This window comes from Martes martes (genome assembly GCF_963455335.1).
Source record: "Martes martes genome assembly, chromosome: 9".
Taxonomy (NCBI): domain Eukaryota; kingdom Metazoa; phylum Chordata; class Mammalia; order Carnivora; family Mustelidae; genus Martes; species Martes martes.
This window is the reverse complement of record NC_137896.1, coordinates 19,799,728-19,819,107: the sequence shown is the minus strand read 5'-3', so window position 1 is coordinate 19,819,107 and position 19,380 is coordinate 19,799,728. Positions and strand designations below refer to the sequence as shown.

The following is a 19,380-nucleotide window of genomic DNA, read 5'->3' as shown; positions in this document are numbered from 1 at the left end:
AGAGAAGTTTTTCATTTGGATTGATTTACCTCTAATGCAACAGAAAGTTAAAATATTTTCTATTTCTTTACTGCCCTAAGTAAGCCGGAGAAGGCAAGCGGAACCACCCAGCTTAATTTCCAGCTACAAGCTGAATTATCACCTTCCAAGAGATGATTATATGGGAACTGAAGAGAAATTACCTTTCCCGTCTTACTCTGAGCTCTGCAGCATGTATTTTAATGGCATGCCTTGGGAACAGTCTGCATGGCAGCAGCTCCGGGATCCCATACCTGAATACTGGCCAGTGGCACAGGGGCAAGGAGGGACATGGGGAATTGGAGTCCACCCAGTTCATTGAACTGCCCAGGGGGTAGCTGGATGAATAGTTCTGGTGCTGGCACCCAGGAGAGGTCTGGGCAGACATTGAGATTTGTAGTCGCTGGCCTTGTAATTGCTCTTGTAATGTGCGAGGAGCGGAGGGTGCGGGATGCCCTTCTGGGACATCTGCACTTGCACTTGGAAGGAGCAGTCTCTGGGGTGGGGGAGGGGAGTGGGGAGCAGGAGGAGGCTGCAGGGCTGTTTCCTGGGAATGAAGTCCTTGAATAGAAGCTATGCGAAGTGTCAGTTTTTCAAAATTGGCTTTTCAGGAGCTCAGAGTGGGTCTTTTCTTCTTTTAATGTAAGAGCATTCTGATGTAAGATTGAGTTTGGTAGCGAGATTCATCTTTTGGACACCTTTTCATAGCGTCCATCGTCGCTTATCCTCCTGGTACCCGTATATCTTCCAACGGAAGGTACACGCCTTCTGATTTCTGTTGTTGTTCTTACGGCAGGTCTGGACAAAGACTGTCGCCTAACTGAACCTCTTGGCATGAGAATCGCAGAGTTTCCTTTGAACCCCATGTTTGCAAAAATGCTGCTTGAATCAGGTAGGTGGAGACCAGTAATTCTCACTGATTCTGTCAGGATTAGCTGTTTGAATTTTGTGCACCCTGGGGAAGAGGGCATGATATATTCTGTGTAGTGAAGGAGCTTTCCTCTAACGCTGTCTGACTTGGGGCATGTTGTTAACTGGGGAATCTGTGTAAATCACCATTAATTCATTCAGGAGACACTTTGTGTTTGTTTTCCTGGGGGCCTAGAACGGACGCCTGATTTTTTTTTTTTTTAAACAGGGAAGTTTTGTTTTTTTTTTTAAATTATGATAAAAAATACATGAAGTATACCATTTTAAACATTTTTAAGTGTACAGTTCTGAGGCATTAAGTACACTCACACTGTCAGTCAGCCTTTATCACCATCCATTTCCAGAACTTTTGCATCTTTTCACACTGAAACTCTGTCCCCATTAAACATCAACTCCCCATTCCCTCCTCCCACCGGCCTTACAGCCACCCTCCTACTCTGTCTTCATGAATTTGATGATTCTGGGAACCTCCCTTCAGCGGAATCCTATAATATTTGCCCTTTTGTGAGAGATTTAGTTCATTTGACGTACTGTCTTCGAAGGTTCACTCGTGGTGTAGCCTGTGTCAGAATGCCCCCTTTTAAGGCTGACTAGTATTTCCCTGTGTGTGCCGTTCACCTGCCGATGGACACTAGTGAATATAAAAGTTGCTTCCACCTTCCAGCTGTTGTGAATAAGACTGCTGTGAGCACTGGCGTAGAAGCGTCTGTTGGAATCCCTGCTTTCCCTTCTTTTGGGTGTGTGCTTCCAGTGGAATTGCTGAATCATCCAATAATTCTATGTTTAACTTTTGGAGGCCTCACCGTACTATTTTCCCGAGGTCACACCCCTTTCTACTCCCACCACCAGCACGCAAGGGGCCCAGCTTCCCTGATGCCTTCAGATGTCTGTGAGGATGGGAGTAAGGGGCTAAAGTTCTGAAGTTAGAGGTCAAGTCAGAATCATCTACCCACCACCTCGACCAGGAAAGGCAATTAGGATTTTTTCTTGCTTTTGGCTAACTTTTATATTCACTAGCAATTTACAGAGCTGTATTTCAGACTAAGCGTGGTGAGAGGTTGCTTTAGTTTTGAAACACCCGGATGACCTCAGGCTTAATTGAGAAATGGGACTCTTCAGTTTGGGGTGGGGACGCGCGTCAGTCACAAGGCTGGAAGCTGTGGGGAGGAGGACGGACGGGACAGTTCGCTGTCACCGTCCAGTGTGCCCTGGATGCTGATGGCTGCAGACCCTGTTCCAGGTGTGAGCAGCCACTGCCCGAGGAGGGCTGCCCTGGTTTAGGTGTGCCTGGGGCTTGCCAGGTCAGGTGAGCCCTGAGAATGGTCCAGGAAGAGAGATACTGCAGAAGGGACACAACCCATATACTCTCTGCATCCCTCCCCACTCCCCCTCGGATTTTGGCCAGGATCCTAGCTGTTCCATTGAGAGTAGGAAACAGGTGTGGAGTGAACCCGCCCTTAGTGACGCAGCTCCTCTGGCCCCACCATGGTGCATAGCCGGAGTTCTCAGAACCCTCCTGGGCCTCTGTTCATCTGGGCCCACACGTGGGACATTACATTCAGAAGGGTAAAGTGTTGATATGTTACAAACTTAAACAATCAAACTGTATATACATATATGACTTTAGTTTGTAGTATGGTATAAGGAAAGTAACGAAATGTCTTTCACTTCTCATTGATAGTACATGTTTGAACTCAACATGCTTTTTGTTTTATAGGAAATTTTGGCTGTTCTCAGGAAATTCTAAGCATTGCAGCCATGATGCAAATCCAGAATATCTTTGTGGTCCCCTCAAACCAGAAGTCTCAGGCAGTAAGTCTAGCCTTTTCCCCCAGCCATTCATACCAGTCTCTTCGACTGTGGCTTCCCTTGTTGAAACTCTCCGGGAACTGCTGACGACAGGGCTGTGCAGATGGGACCCACTTGCATTCTGAGTGTTTGCCATGTGCCTGACATTGTGCCAGGCATTTTATGTGTGTCATGTTCCCCTGTGTCTTCACCATAATCCTGGGAGGTAAACACTATTCTCATCATCTTTAGAGGTGGAGGTGCAGAAAGGTTATGTAACTCACGTTCGTGATTGCACAACCGTGGGGCAGTTGCCTTTCATAGTCTGGAGCCCCCGGTCATAACTGTGACCTGCTGATCTCCGCATAAGGGAAACAGGCCTTCATGCCCCTCTGGTAGCAAGCTGGGTGGTGCACTAGTGATGTAAGAAGCAGTGCCTGGGCACGGCAGGCTGATTTTGGTGGCAGAGGAGGGGTACTCCAGAGAAATCAGGCTACGGAGAGCACCCTGGAGGCGAGGCGCACTGACAGAGGCAGGCCAGGGTGGAATCGGCTGGTTCCTGCTGGAGGAGTGGGAAGCGGCAGCCTTGCACACTCAGGAGTGGAACTTGGACCTGTGGTGGGGAGAGAGACTTTCTTATGGGTGGTTGTCTTCTTCCCTGACAGTTGTAACATGATAGATTACATTTTCCAGCCTCTGTGCCTGGTGTTATGTCCATTTTTTCCCTTTTTTGTTTGGTTTTCTGTTAAGCTTTCTGACAGTCCTCCCTCAGAGTAGGCAGCCTTGTTTTCAAGATGAGGAACCTGAGGTCCTGACCACTGTCTGGAATTATAGTGTTTCCCCTCCCCGGTCTGGCCTCTCCTCTGCTGTGTTCTCCCCTAGGCCTTCCTCCCACCTGCTGTACCATATTTGGCTTGTTGGCTTGTTTGGTTTTTGCTCCCACCGCTGCTTCATTCACTGCTATATCCCAAATGCTTAGAACAGCCCCTGGCCTCTGGTAGTGTCCCGGGAATACCTGTTAACGAAGGAACGGACGGAAGGCAGGAAGGTGGGTAGGTAGGCTTTAATTATGTGATATTTGATGCAAAGAGAAAATTCTAGAGATACTAAGTAAATTTGTTTGCTTACTTATGTATTGTATGTGCTGAGTTCTCGTACTTGTGAGGAGAGGATGGTGTTGCCCAGGATCATATAGAAAGGAAAACTGAGGGATGGGGTCTGAAAGGATTGTGTGGGTGGTGGTCGCCTCTGAACACAAAGTTGTCTCCCACGTGCCAGACAGCTGGCCACTTGCCCTCCCGGAACATGCATTCTTCTAGGGGCTGCGGTGTGGGGGGTGGGTGGAGGTTCTTCTGAAAGAGATGGTATGGACTGGGTAGAGGAGGAGAGAGATAAGAACACTGACACTTCCCTAATACCTCTGGCAGGTGTGAGAGTAAATCCTCTTAATCCCGCAGCAGTCTTGATAGGTTTAATAATCCTGATTTTACAGATAAGGAAGCTAAGGCCAAGAAAGGGTATATTACCAGTCTGAGGTTTTGGGGAGCTGGTGGAGTCAAACCGGGTACAGACCGGGTACAGACCGGGTACAGACCAGGTGTTTCTGACTCTGCAAGCCATGAGCTCTTCTGCTTGTAGTGTTACCACCCAGTACCAGAGGCTCACGGGAGTTGACTTCTAAATGTTGCTTTGTTCTTTCCAGATTCGAGTGCACCGAAAATTTGCTGTGGAAGAGGGTGATCATCTCACGATGCTCAACGTGTATGAAGCGTTTATCAAAGTAAGTACAGCTGCCACTCAAAAGGCCCCTTCACCCAACTCAGGGTGATCTAGGAGTGAGGGTTCCAGATCAGTTTATAAAGCGATGGCCGGGAGACCTCGGCATTTCTCTGTTAGATTATTGCCAGTACTTGTAACCCACGGGTGGGGCCCCTGCTTCGGTTTGTGATATGATTTTGCCTGGAAGAACATAGGAGTTGCTCCTTGCTGTCCCCTGCCTGGAGATGTGGCTGGCCAGCAGCACGCTGATGGCTCGGCCTGCCCCCTCTCCCTACCGTCTCACGCCCACCAGTGCTGCTGGACAGCACTGGCAGACATCTGAGTAGCAAGTCCTGTTCTATTTTCTGCCAAATAAGTTGAGGCCAAGAGTGTGTGGTGTGGAGTTGAATTCTTCAAAGCAGTCTCTTTGAGATTGTGTCAGCCGCCACACCTCCAGCGGGGACCCGCCGTGAGGGACGTGTGGTAAGGACCGCATCTGTTCACTCACCCTACCCGGATTTAGCCATAGACAGTGTTAATTTTTATTGTGTTTTTCTGTAACATTTTTAACATTTTGTAAAACTAAGCAAATAATACAGCTTAAGAGTCTTACCAAAAATTGCTGAAAAAGAGTTCTAAAGATGAAAACTGTAAGAAAACTCTTATGTAGAGGAAAGGGTGGGAGGGGGAATTAAATATTTCTGATTTTAGGAATCTTGTATTTGTTTCTTAAATACTTCTAGAAGAGGAGAACTACTAGGTTTTTGTTTCACCGGAGATCTAAGGGAGATGATTCAGCTAATGAACAGTCTTCAGAAAAGCCTGATCTCTTACTGAGATCATGAGTTATGAGTTACAGGAGGTAAAATTCATTTGTACGAGCGCAGCTTGCCCTCTGCACTCTGAAGCTCGCTCTGCCGGTGGAAGGCAGGCGCACGTCTATACCACATTAGTGTATAGTCGCCTTCTTGGGAAATCTGTGGATGACATTTTCTTATTCAAAATGCTTTCCTTTTTGGCTGGGAGTAGAATTTCAGAGATACATCCCCACAGCAGTAATTTAGTCTAAGACATAATAATCCTACTTAAGAATGTCAAATAAAATTAAGTACTATTGATAGAAAAATTAAATGTTGGGGATAAATAGTAGTCATTTGCAAATTATTTCTAAATTGGCAAGTGTCATTGCGCACCTGTAGTCTCCTACAATGATGAACTCACAGAAAGTTGATTTACAAAGTTAATTTATAAGGACCCACAGGGAGGTGGTTCTTTCTGATAACTCGCCACTTGGGTGGGTATTTCAGATTGAAAGTAACTGTCAGGAAGTTCTCCTTTGCCCTTTGGCACGGGAAGCTAGACAAAAGAGCAGTCAGATGGTATGTGTGGCGGTCAGCATCTGTTGAGGAGCACGGGGCAGAACGGGGCCAGGACGGGAAGGTCTTGTCCCACTGAGTAAGCAAAGGGGGACAGAGGAAACAGTGCACTTTGCAGTGTAGCCGTGGTCGAGAACTTGTCTGCGTTTCTCTCACTCCTCCTCTGTCTGGGTTGCCCTGTAGCACAATAAAAACTCTCAGTGGTGTCAGGAACATTTCCTGAATTACAAGGGTCTTGTCAGAGCGGCGACAGTACGAGAGCAGTTGAAGAAGCTTCTTGTCAAGTTTCAAGTGCCCAAGAAATCTAGCGAAGGTAAGAGCAAACTTTCACACCTCTCACACCCGGCGACACCCCGTTCTGTGCTGTTGATATGTGTTCGCAGATGGTCCGTGCGAGGCTGGTGCGAGGGCATGGCATGCTCCATACCTCCTTTGGGCACATATGGAATTGCCTGTGTCGGTGCAAAGCTGAGCGTATAAAAAGTAACTTGTTTTTTCCAGGGAGGTCCATTTGTATTTCTTAGGGCTATTCTTAGTGGAGAAGAAAAAATTGACAAGCCCTGACAAGACTTCAGGATCATTAGCATTCACATCATTGCATGTTACGTAGTTATTAATTTCTGCATGTAGGCTTTGCAAGAAAAGTTGCTTTTAAGTGCACAGTATTTAGGGCTCTACCATATAAATTAGATTTTACATTCAAATGCAGACATGACTCATGAAGTCTGTGTGTTGAGCCTCAGTAGTACTTAGGATAAGACAGGAGTGCTGCGTAAGCCGTGGTCGCTGGCTTCTGGCTGTGACCGTGACTGCCATTAACTGAGGACATGCTTGGTTACACCACGGCAGGTGTGGTGTCACAGGGACACTTTGTGTGGTGTGGGTGATACTCTCCTTACCTTACAGATGGGTTGTAAAGTCCTAGGGAGAAATTTGTTGCATTCAGGACAGCACAGCTGCTTCAGCTGATCCAGTTCTGTGTGGCTTATAACCTGTGCTCTTGAAGGGTGACCCCTCTGCTCATTCACTTGGCCGTTGCCCATCGAGGGCCAGCCACATGCCTGGCGCCCTGCCACCCTTGACACTATGAGTGCCTGCTAGCGTTCCCCAAGTGCCGAGAGCAGGCCAGCCGTGTGCTGAGCGTGTCCGCTGTGAGTTCATTTAGTGCTCACACCGATCCAGTGACTAGGTGCCTCTCGTATCCCTGTTGATAGATGAGATCAGTGGGCGAAGAGGCAAAGAGAAACTTGCTAAAGGTCACACGCCGAGTGTGTGGTGGAATCAGAAGTTGGACTCGGGCAGTTTCATTCCTGCCACTTCAACCTTATTTTTGCCTCTCTCCTAACAGCACGTGATTACAAAATGGCCAAGACATGGTTCTGACTCTCAGAAAACAGTGCAGGAAAGGGAGAGACTGATGCGGGTAGACTGAGTCCTACGGTGTGAGGTCTTCAGTTCCCTTTGAAGTTAGAGGAGTAGACCCATCAGTGCTTGAGGCAGATGAGTGCGGATGTGATAGGAATGCAGGGAGGCGGGAGCCCAGCGGGGCTGGGCCTGGGAGGTCGCACAGCAGGCCTTGAGTGGGGGTCAGGTTCAGTCCAGCAGCAGGGTTGCCCTAGCAAGCACAGGGCAGGGAAGCTGTGGAGACAGGTGCTCGGGGTGAGGGGCATATTAGATGCTCAGAATTCTGACGAGTGAAGATGCTCCCAGGAGAGGGGAGAGTTGAAATTGGGTGATTGGGTAAAGTTGTTGTCATTGATAGAAATGGGAAGCTTCCAAAGGCGGCTGATTGGGGGAGAAGTTGATTTAGTGCTTGTCACCTAGCAGATGACAGCCTTATTTCTCCATCTGTGTTTCTTAACCTGTTTTGCATTATCAGCCTCTCACTCAGGAGAAAAGTGACATTAAATTTAAATTCTTCCAAATGAGAGAAATTAAACATGAGGGAAAATAAGATTTTGTAAGGCAGGTTTGGGCCTTGCTGGGCCACAGCCATTGCAGTATCTAAGATCTGCCCCTTCCCTGCCCAAGAGCCAGTTTTCATCCCTTTGGAAGCAGTGTTACCCTAATAAGAATGTGTGTTCTACATAGAAGTTTCTTTTAGGTAGCAGTTAGAGAGAAGAGACTGAATCTTGGATCAGACCTTGGTTAGAAATGTAGATTTGAGATTTATCAGTTCTTTGCTGAGAAACAATAGAGAAAATCGTGGAAACAGTAAATTATGTACAAATTTAAAATTTCTTTTCCCTTTTTTTTTTTTTTTAAGATTTTATTTATTTATTTGACAGACAGAGATCACAAGTAGGCAGAGGCAGGCAGAGAGAGAGGGGGAAGCAGGCTCCCCACCGAGCAGAGAGCCCGATGCGAGTCTCAATCCCAGGACCCTGAGATCATGACCTGAGCTGAAGGCAGATGCTTAACGACTGAGCCACCCAGGCGCCCCCAAATTTGAAATTTCTAAGATGTTAAAGAAAAAGCAAATAGTAAAAGTATTTTTAGCAGACATAAGAGATGAAAAATTAAAAACTCTATTATAGAATGAGTTCATTTAGCATGCTTACAAAAAATACTGGTTTCAAAAAAAAAAAAAGAAAAAGCACACATAGTCATTGATAAATGTGCAGTAGAAGGGGTACCTTTTAGCCAAAACATTGCCAGTAAGAATGTGGTGACACTGACATTCTTGTGTACTGTTGATGGCTTAATAAATTATACTGCCTTTTGGAAACTTATTTACCAAGATACTGTATTTCATTGGCTCTAAGATGCCATCATTCGTAAGGCACACCATTATTTTGTGTACCACTAGGAAAAAAGTATTGCCGTTTATAATTACAAAATGCTGTCCTGATTTCAGTAACTTAAAGGGGGAAAAAAAGGGTAAGTCTTAGAATTGATGGAATGTCCTATGTTGTAAGCCACACACATGGCATTATTCTTTGCATAATCACTTAGAATGTTTCCTGCGAAAATCATCTAACATATGGTTGGGCTCTATCCTTTGAAGATGTTTACTGTAGCAATACAGACACACCAATTAAAATGGGACATTTGAAAAATTGTAAAGAATTACGTGCTATAGCTTATTACAACAGAAATAATGTTGTAATGTTGTGTCTTATGGAAAAAACACTAAGGTTTTTTCCTAAAAAAGTTCTTGGGGTCCTGGCCACTTGTGGTGTGCTGTCTTGGGTTCTGGTGCCTGACCTTGGTCCTGTCACCCTGTGGCCAGGTGGGGTTGGGGCATCCCGAGTTGAAGGAACAATCTGGTATGCTTCCTTCTACAGCCATAGATGTTGCCAGGGCCAGCATCCAGCATCAGGAGGTGTGGGACTGGTGGGGCTGGTTCAGGGGAAGTTTGCGGCTTGATGCAGCCTGGGCTGGAGCCTCACAGCACCGGCCTGAGCATGCAGAACGTAGGGCAGGCCAGGGGCTCACCCATCACTCTGTTTGCCGCCTCGTGCAGGTGATCCAGATCCAGTCCTGAGGTGCATTGTTTCAGGATTCTTTGCGAATGCAGCAAGATTTCATTCTACTGGAGCTTATAGGTAATGCAATACTTTGTGAAGTCCTTTGCCAAAAGAGAAATCTTAAAAATGATCCAAACCCCATAGAAAGCTGATGTGCTGGGAAAGTACAGAAATTAAGTTAAATAGGTTTTCTTTATCTCCTGCCTCCTTGCAAAGATGAGTTGAGGTTAACTACATAGCTTTCAGCATAATATCTTAAGTTGATGGGAATGATTCTCAAATATTCAGCTCATCCGTAGGTTGTGGAAGGATGATAATTATAAGCCTGGAGGCTGGAAATATTTCCATTCTAGTAATGGAAGAAGAGAAATGGAAAGGACCGTTAGAGATGCTCTTTCCTGGAGAAACAACCCCGGCTGTTGGCATTTCATTGTTTCTAGAGACCTGTAGGACATTGTGGCCATAGTTGCTCTCTGGATGTTGGGAAGTGTTTCTTCATGTGCTGGATGTGCCGCCTGCCACAGACCGAAGCCTGTTTCATCCAGTTCCACTTTCTGAGCAGAAAATCCCTGGTCATCCATGCCCTCCTAATAACCTCAGGACTGTGCCTTGTTCTGGTCCAGAGTGTCACCCGAGCCTGTTTAAAAATGCATCTGTTCTTTTCATATGGAAGCTGTCCAAAGGCTTCCTCCCCAGCTTTTCTTTGCATTTCCTCCATATATTATTTTGTCATGAGCCTTTTCCCCTCCAAGAATAATACATTCCTGTTTTCGGAGGGGAAGTCGGCTTCATGGTCAGTCAGTCCCTTTGAGGCAGAAGTTCAGTGTTGATCAGTTCAGGCCAGCCTGGCGTAGCCAGGACCCTGGGGTGCTGGTCTATCACAGAGCTGGAGATGAGCTCGATCTTGGTGCTCGAGGCGCTTCCCTAATGCACCCACAGCAACACCCCATAATTAGGGTTTGGGCAGCAGCATCCTAATCTGTTGCTGCTCTCTTGTGATCTGAGCTTACCAGTAGTTGTGTGCTGGGTAATTACTTTTTGATTTAAATTGAATCAAATCTGAGTCGACATTTGGAATATTATCTTAGAGAAATGGATAGTCCAATACGGAGCTTTCTTTTTCCCCTATTATTATATCCCCCGTAGCCTTTATCTTTACTATTTAATTTTGTTTAATAGGAAAGTTTGTACAGGTAACCTTATGTATTATTTCTGTCCCTAAGGAGATTGGTTTTTTTTTTCTTAATTTTTTAAAAAATTTATTTATTTGACAGAGATCACAAGTAGGCAGAGGCAGGAAGAGAGAGAGGAAGGGAAGCAGGCTCCCTGCTGAGCAGAGAGCCCAATGTGGGGCCCGATCCCAGGACCCTGGGATCATGATCTGAGCCGAAGGCAGAGGCTTTAACCCACTGAGCCACCCAGGCACCCCTAAGGAGATAGTTTTGAAAGAGAGTGTATGGAAGATAAACATGAACATGGGCAGAGCAGTATATATTTTCCATGTTTTTTTTCCTGAATAGCCACATGCTGTTTTTTTGTATGATTTGTTCTTGACTTTGGGGTGGCAGTGGGTGAGGGGACATTCAGGGCACTAGAGAAGATGGAGAGAATAGTTTGTTCGATTGAAGTACCACCTGCATGCAGTTTTTGATAATATGAAACACATCTGTGGGAGAGTCCCACGCCAAGTATTTCAGACTGACTGCGGATAAAATTCTTCTCTTTGCAAGGACTATCCGTGACGATCATGAATTACATATCCACCCTGCCTCGGTCCTCTACGCAGAGAAGCCGCCTCGCTGGTAAGGCACCGCCTGCTTCTGAGCCTTGTAACTGCTCAGAAGGCAAGGCCTGGTTCTTGTTCATCCCTGGGTCCTCAGGCCTGGCATGCAGCTGGCATACATGTTTGTCGACTTTGTTATGCTGAGTCATCTACAGAATTTCTGCTCTTACCAGATTTCCTTATGCAAATGGTGATAACTCCTGTCCTCACTCATGTACTCAACAACTTCCATCTTCACCCACAGACTAGGTGCTAAACCCTACACTGGGCACAGCGATGTGGAGGCGGATTGGGGTTCCGGGCCACAGGCCTGATGGAGACACAGATGCAGACACATTCCAGCAGCTCAGGAGAAGGGCCTGCTGGGGGGGTGGGCGGGTGTAAGGCACAGGGCCTGCTGTGTCACCTGCCAGGGAGAGTCAGCGGTGGCTTCGTGGACGAGATGACATTTGCTCGGGGGCCTGCAGACAGGACTTTTCAATCAGAAAAGGAGGTGCAGGGAGTACACACTTCGCGGAAGCGAAGCCGCGGGAAGATGAGGGAACCTCCTGGCTGGGAAGTGGGGAGTCCCTGGTGCGGCGGGCGCAGGCCAGCCCGAGGTGGTGGGTGATGGGGGGTGAGTCTGGGACTGTGCCTGTGAGGGAAGAGAGGTGCACACAAGAGGAGGCATTTAGACCTTTAATAGCACCTCTGTTGGTTAAGTTTTTGTCTGTCCAATTTGATAAAAAATTGGAGCCTGCCTTTTGTCTGTCTTCTTAGAATCTCATTTTTTCTAGCAATTCATTTGTATTGTGTTTTAGAAAGGTACTGCTCTCACAGTGGTTTGGAAAACTTAAAAACAATAACTGGTTCTTCCCCACAGATTGGTGGAGAAGGCGGAGGAGAGCGAACGGGCCTGGGAGGGAAGATAATGGTAGAAGCAAGAGAGGCAGAAGGGTCCGCTGGGAGGTCCTTGGCACCCTGGAGTAGTGGTTTCCAGAGTGTGGACTCTAGGCGAGCGTCAGCATCACCTGGAAGCCCATTAGAAATGCAGATGTCCAGGCCAGGGCCCAGCCCTTCTGAATTCAGAAACTGGGAGTGGGGTCCCGTCTTAACAAGCCCTCCAGGTGGCTCTGATGGGTGGTAAAGTTTGAGACCCTTTCCCCGAGACAAGGGATTAGACTTTATCCTGTAACGCCTGCAGATCCAGAAGCTGCTTAGCTGGGCGAGACGTGGTCAGTCAGTTCTGGGTTTAGAAATGTTGCCCTGTGTCCATCAGCATGCCGAGTGATTGGAAGAGGGAAGCAAACCTCGGTTCTAGATCCTTTCCCAAGGGTTGGCCGACTTTGGGTTGACTAATTCGGAAGTTGCATAAGTGGGGAGACTTCTTTTTCCTGCCTCATTCCTAACGAGCCCTGAAGGGCAAAGAGAGCGTGGCGGAATAGAGCCAGTCCTGAAGCAGCCCCATCACCTCAGGGTGCCAAGGGAGCACCCTTCCCCTCCGGCCTCTGCAGAGGGCCCCTCCCTCTCATTCGGTCTGACCTTCAGCAGCTGATCATTTGCTGGCTTCGAGGAGGGCACAGTGGCAGTGTGACCGGGTGTTTATCGTTATTAGGGAAGCCCTGTGTCAGCACTTCAGATAGCTCAGAAACCGATGACTGTCTACTGTGTGCCCTCAAAAATCTGGGGATTTGACACTATCTTCTTGGCTTTTTGGTGTCTTTTACCTCAGCTTCAGGCAAGGCCCCCACCTCTCCTGTTTTCCCATAAGTAGTGGTATAATTCGTGTACAGTGAGAGTGTTGACAGCTGTGTATGCCCATGTCACCCGCTCTCCAAGTAAGATGTAGAATATTTCCAACTCTCTAAAAAGTTCCTAGTGTCTCTTTGCAGTTAATTTCCATCCCTTTTCAGAATCAGGCAAACCTTCGCTTCTCTTTCTACATTTTGTAATAAAGTCATTGCTCTGTTGAGAGTTCTGTAAATACAGACTGAGAATCCAGAAGGGTCCTGCACCGAGAAGTGAGATGTTCTGGAAGTGATGTCAGGCTGATCTCCCCTGTAAAGTGAGCACGTTACCCACCAGTCAGGTCACGAGGCGAAAGTGCTTTTGGTACACACAGGAGGTCTCCGGGAAAGGGGAAAACTTGCCAGCTCTGCTTGCTGTGGTTCTGGGTTCTCACCATAAGGTATAGGAAATTCCTGTTTTCTCCTGCTTTTAGGGTTATCTACAATGAAGTTATACAGACCTCCAAGTATTACATGAGAGACGTGACTGCTATCGAATCCGCTTGGCTGTTGGAGCTGGCTCCCCACTTCTATCAACAAGGAACGGTAGGATCAAGAGACTATCCCTCAAAACACCTGTTAGCTGCCTCTTTGTATTTTTAAGTACACATCGATTCTCCAGTTTCATGCCCTCAATTTCGTCCCCCCAATAGTGCGTGGGGTGGAAAGGCCGCTCCCATATCTCTCCCCCATTCTGGGTGAAAGCCCTATACCATTTGCTCATAGAGAAGTGCATTTAGAAATATATCCCTCCGGGGCGCCTGGGTGGCTCAGTGGGTTAAAGCCGCTGCCTTCAGCTCAGGTCATGATCCCAGCGTCCTGGGATCGAGCCCCACATCGGGCTCTCTGCTCAGCAGGGAGCCTGCTTCCTCTCGTCTCTCTCTGCTTACCTCTCTGCCTACTTGTGATCTGTCAAATAAATAAATAAAATCTTTAAAAAAAAAAAAAAAAAGAAATATATCCCTCCAACTTAAAAGACAAAAAGAAGAATGTATCTTTGGCTCTTCCTCTCCCCCTCTGCTTTTTCTTTCTTCAAAAGAAATTCTGTCACACTTTGGACTATGTTCACACGGAGTGGCACAGATATTCTCTGATGAAGATGGCCTCACCAAGAACGTAAGCTGGTGTGCAAGCTTACGCCTGAGGTGGTTTGCACCTTGGTGGGTGCTGCCGAGCGTCAGCGTTCTGTGCATACTCTTCAGTGGCAGGCCTTCGTGGGGGACCAGCAGGGTAGTGAGCCTTATGGAGGGAACGCATAGTTTGGTTTTCTTCGTTTTCACAGAAAAAATTGTTCCTTGGGATGGGCGGGGAAAGCCATACATTGTTCTGACAAGATCTTTAATGGAGTGGTGGTTATATTTGGAAGGCTGGCGTGAGAACAGGTAAATCAGGACTCACAAACTTCCATTGACTCATTCCGTTTGGTCTGCATCATGTTTTTAATTGGGGTGCTTAGTGCAATCACTCCTAATGCAATTATTGATACGGTCAGATTGAAGTCTGCCACGTTGCTGGTTGTGTCCTGTAGTCTGAATTAGTTCTTTTTTCTTTTTTTACTGCCTGTGCTGTATAATGCCCAGTGCTGGAAAACAGTTGCTTCAGCTACTTTGTTCAGTTTTACGACTATTTACCCCAGAAAGGGGAGTCCAAACCTCTTCCTTCATCAGGGCTTGTAACCAGACTGCAGTGTTTTCAACCCAAAACTTGGATTGATGGGTGCGTTTAAAAATTGAGAGATTTCACAGGAAATACGGATTTCAGGTTTCTCTCAAAAGAAATGGTAAGTCTGCCAGCACTAGGGGCGCCTGGGTGGTTCAGTCTGTTAAGCGGCTGACTTCTGCTCACATCCTCTTCTCTGGGATCCTGGGTTTGAGTCCTGCATCGGGCTCCCTGCTCAGTGAGAGGACTGCGTGTCCCTCTGCCCCTCCCCCTGCTCCGGCTGTGTCTCTCTCTCTCAAATAAATAAATAAATAAATAAAAATCTTTTTTTTTAAAGAAAGTCTGCCAGGACTGGGCCCACCTTACTGCTTGGCAGCCATTAGCGGGGGCCGGGGAATGGCTGCTCACTGTGAGTGACGCTGTCTGGGTGCCGCAGCCCTTTGATTTGTTAGCTCCTAGAAACATTTGAGTCATGACCCCCTAAATGGAAGGCTCTTCTCGTCCCTCCAATGTTAGGGGAAATTGTCCTTTTAAAACCGTCTCAAAGTATTTAAATCGTATCCAATCAAATGAAAAGTATTTCAAGCCTGTATGGTTCTTCACATATCCTCATACAGACGCTTCAGCTGGAAACCAGGTCAGTCGCAGGCACGGAGTCACATTCCGAGCGTGTCGTCTGTGCGGCGTTGAGCTGACAAGACCACAGCCCAAGTGAGAGAGTGTCTTTCCCCCAGAACCTCTCAGGTGGGAAGCAGCGGACTTCCGAAGTCCAGGAGGAGTGAGGGGAACCGCCAGCTAGAAGCCGAGAGACGCTGGTGGTTCAGGCCGGAGGATGCAAGCATTCAAGGGGGGGTGAACCCGAAGTTGTCCTGCATCCATTTAGACTCTTGGAGAACAGGATTAACCTAGAGGCTGAGTCATTTTCCCTTCTCATCTCAAAACCGCAGTTCAGGCCCACCAAGTTAGAGCAAATAGCCCCGGGAATCCGAAGAAAATGACAATCCTAGATTTCTGCATTGGTCTCTTCTCTCCAGATGTCTGTTGTTCCGCTCATGATGCATTCCGATCACAGCCTGTGATCAGAGTATTTTTAGAGATGCCAGGATCTTACAAGTCATCTGGTGCCACGGCTTCACAGGGCGAGGGCCCTGAACCCCCTCAAGAACCTTGGCCCCTTCTTACCTAAACAGTCCAAAGGTACTTGTACTGTTAACTTGTCTGGAATGAATGGAGTTCCCCAAGAGCCCTGCAGGTCTACGCTGGCCACCCATGTATGGTAGACGCTCCTTTGTTCAACCCATGGTCTCCCCATCCCTCCCCCCCCCCACCCACAGAGGGTCCCTGGCGCTGTTCCTGGGACTGTGGGTGACTTTCCATTGCTATTGTTTTCTGAGTATCACTCTCTCCCTGTATGGAGGCCTGAAATGGTCCAGAGTCGGCTGTGTTTATACTCTGGATTCTTCTAAGAAACGAATACCAAAAATGGCCCTGTGCACAGGCACGATGACATCAGCCCCATGCTCAGGCGAGGGCTGGGAGTGCCTAATGGTAGCTGGAGGGGTCCTCTCGGGTAAAGTGCAGGGAGGAGAGAAATGACGGAAATGCCGCAAGACTCCCAGCTGGAGGGAACAGGGTGGCCTGCTCAGGGAGTCACCTTCTAGTCCTTAATTTTGTGTCCTGATTCTCAGAGGTGTCCTTGGGATCTAGACAAAACCCTCTTAACTGGGGCCTTTGCAAGAACCTGTACTGGTTGTTTCTCCCCCACACGCGGTTAGAAAGGGACTTCCTGCAGCTCATCGAGACACCTGTCCCATTCCCTCCGTCATTGGGTACAGGTTCTGGACAGTGTGTTATGTCTCCTGCACCCTGTGTCCTTCCAGGGCCCATGGTTCCCCATCAGCAGTGGCCTTGCTGTCTCAGCCCATGTGGGTGTGCAGGTTTTGGGCACCGAGCATGTTAGGGACCAGCAGGCAGCTTGGGAGGCCCTCATGTGGCAATTCCGCTGCATGCTAGGGTGTCTCTTGGTTGTTTGCTTATGATTATGAGGGGGTACTCGGTATACCTCAGTCAGTGAACAGAGGTCCGTTATTAAAAGCTTCTGTTTACATACTCTGCCTTAAACTAGTGCTTTAGGATTACTAGCACTTCTGGGATTATTTTAGAACATAAAGTATATTTGTATCCCCAAGTGGCTGTTATCTGATGCCCGTGATTATAAGGTTATGCATCCTGTGTTCTTTATACTGGCGGGGGAGTGGTGTTTCTGAAGGGAAAGGGTGGCACTAGGACGTGTTCTTTTCCTGTGTGTCTTCCCTCACGTGCATTTGCCAGTGGTTTGTGGGGACCAGGGCCCCGAGCACATGTGCCTGCACACGGAGGTGCTTGGTGAAATGATGGGTCTCCTTGTTCCTATGGGGAGGGTACCTTTCCTTGACCATTTGCAAGAAATTCGTAGAAACATGAGGTGATGTCCAGCCTGAGCCTAGTCCCCTGAGCTCAGGGGTTTGGCTCTGATGCTGTCCTAGGGGCTGGCGCAGAGGGAGAGCGTGTCCCACCAACACCTTCCCACAGAGCCCTGGGTGACCAGGGTCGGCCATGCCAGGCTGGGCCTTGGGCTGCTGGGCCTTACTGAATGCCCATCGTCTTTGTTGGTTCCTTGGGCTTTTCCTCTCCACATTGCTTTCTGAGGGGCACGGCATCTGCCGACAATACGTGAACCAGAGGGCTGTGCTGGCGTGGTCATTGATGTGGGGGTCCTGCTGAAGTCCAGTCTGTCTGTCTGAGCGACCCCTAATGCTGATGGTTTCTCTTCTCTTGCAGCACCTGTCCCTCAAAGCCAAAAGGGCCAAGGTCCAGGACCAGTGAGCAGAGCTCGGCTGCATCCACAGGGGACTTGGCGCCCTCTCCTCCACACTGTGGTCTCCCGGCCCTGGGCGGCGAGCTAGCCCCGGCTCACGTGGAGTCTCCCGCTGCTCTGAAGTGGGCCTCAGCCCGTTCGTTAGCCCCTTCCTTCCCGCTCCCCTCGGCATCTGCGCTCCTTGCTGGGAGCCCGGGGAGATTGCACAGGGGCAGGCCCCCCGCCACACTGCACCCAGGCAGAGCGGGGACAGGCAGGGCCATGCTGTCTGTTCATGCAGTGCTCCTGCCGACCTAGCATGCCACTTCTGCCCGGCGCTCGGTTCTGGCCCAGCTTCGTGGGGCACGGGGAGGAAAGCTGGCCGCTGTGGCCTGGAGCGTGTGCGGGGTGTGCGGGGGTTGTGCGGGGCTGCCTTCGCTCGCCCTGGCGGGGCCCCAGCTGTGATGCCGGGTGGAATGAGCAGGAGGCTCACAAGGTTTGGTGACTGACAGGCGGGACTCATGTGCACTGTTCTCGGTTAGCGAAGGATTTCTGTCTCACAAGCAGGCTTCGCTTTCTCCGCGTATGACACCGCATCCCGACGCCGCCACTAGCTGAACGCTGGTGAGCTCTTCTGCTCACCCCCGGCGGGAGCCTTCTGCCGCAGGAATTCACAACCGTTTAGAAGCTCTAAGCTTCTGTAGCTCAGGAACATAAATTGTCTATTTGTTTTTTGTTTCTTTGCTTGGGTTCGGCGAGAACCCAGACGCCCTCTCAGCAGGCACTAGTTCCATCGTTGCCCCTAGGTGTCCTCATGGGGATGATATTTGTATTTCAGCACATGAGTGATGCAGGTTTCTCCCCTGTTTCAGTGAGCTTTATTTCAAAAACACGTGGCTTGAAACTTTATTTTTGTACTGATCTTAGTTTGGATGTGCCACTTTTGGCACCAAACATGTATGTCATTTTTATTTCCATTTTGTAAACATGTAAATAATAATAGTGATAACTTGTTAATAGTAAACCTTTGTACCTCAAGTAAATGTGTTCCCTCCCACCCATGGTACTTGTGGTCTGTATTTTAAGATGGTCCAGTGACTTCTGCGAGTGGGCCTGATGTTAGCTAAGAAGCCTCATGTTCCAGTGCCACGGCAGCTTTTGAGGCTCCGTGGACAAGACCAGCGGCCGTCCGCCCTTGGGAGCTCATGGAGCAAACCATGGGATGCCGTTTAAATAAAGGCCTAAAGAGGTGCTAATTTTTGCCGGTTTCTGATTGGGATCTTAACGTAGAGAGGTCCGAAACACTTACTTTTGTGAAGTGTGAATTTAGAACCAGGGCTGATTGTGATAAGCTGCTGTGGGAGTGGGAGAAGGAAAAGGTACGGGGGTCCACACCCTCTGCAGTGAGACTGGAGATCCCCAACGGGAGAGCCAACAGCTGGGGCTGGGCGAGGGGGGCTGCGCGCAGACGGGAGGGAGCATGGTGTCACCTCTGCCCCAGAGCCTGGATCCTGCCCAGCACATTGGCCCCGGCGCCTCCGCCTCCTGCGGGCAGCCCTTCCGGGTGGAGAGGGGTCTTCACTCTCAGAGGCTGCAGCCTCACAGCCCCGGCCTGGCTGAGGCCCCCTTCCTGTGTGTGAACAAGTGCACAGCCTCGTCAGCCAGCCACGTCCTGGCCTGGTTCCACAGGGCCAGATCGCCTGGCTCCCCAGAGTCTCCCTGCAGAGCTCCGCCAGACCACTTGCCTCAGGCTCCTCGTTGGTTTTCAGGTGTTTTTAGTGAAACTCCGACAGCATTGGGATGCCTTCGTTTGAAGCCGGTGGGAGAGTGGAGAGGAGCTGGTGTGAAAGCACGGGGGGAGGGGAAGGTGGTGGTGTCCCGCAGGCCTGAGATGGAACTTTCTCTGCCAGTAGCTCTTTCCTGTAGCTGGTCTCCCGAGGGTGGGCCAGTGCTGCCCACTCAGTCCGTCAGCAAATGCTTGGGCGCCCGACCTGTC

The 19,380-nt window shown here is 48.9% G+C and overlaps 1 protein-coding gene across 3 annotated transcripts in view; it reads left to right on the top strand.

Moving 5' to 3' along the window:
• The window catches only part of DHX35 (DEAH-box helicase 35), a gene marked incomplete at its 5' end in the record, with an annotated part of 63,603 nt that extends 44,965 nt beyond the window's left edge, over window positions 1-18,638 (top strand). Inside the window, 8 exons of one of the 3 annotated variants that reach the window (XM_080813714.1) lie at window positions 815-910; window positions 2,666-2,760; window positions 4,439-4,516; window positions 6,054-6,183; window positions 9,337-9,418; window positions 11,071-11,142; window positions 13,324-13,435; window positions 17,369-18,638. In XM_080813714.1, the coding sequence (XP_080669840.1) occupies window positions 815-910; window positions 2,666-2,760; window positions 4,439-4,516; window positions 6,054-6,183; window positions 9,337-9,418; window positions 11,071-11,142; window positions 13,324-13,435; window positions 17,369-17,413 (710 nt within the window). In that variant the 3' untranslated portion in view covers window positions 17,414-18,638. Of the gene's footprint in view, window positions 1-814; window positions 911-2,665; window positions 2,761-4,438; window positions 4,517-6,053; window positions 6,184-9,336; window positions 9,419-11,070; window positions 11,143-13,323; window positions 14,840-17,368 lie in introns of those variants that run through there. The other 2 variants (XM_080813716.1, XM_080813715.1) reach the window with 2 other exon arrangements.
• Window positions 18,639-19,380: the final 742 nt, after the last annotated feature.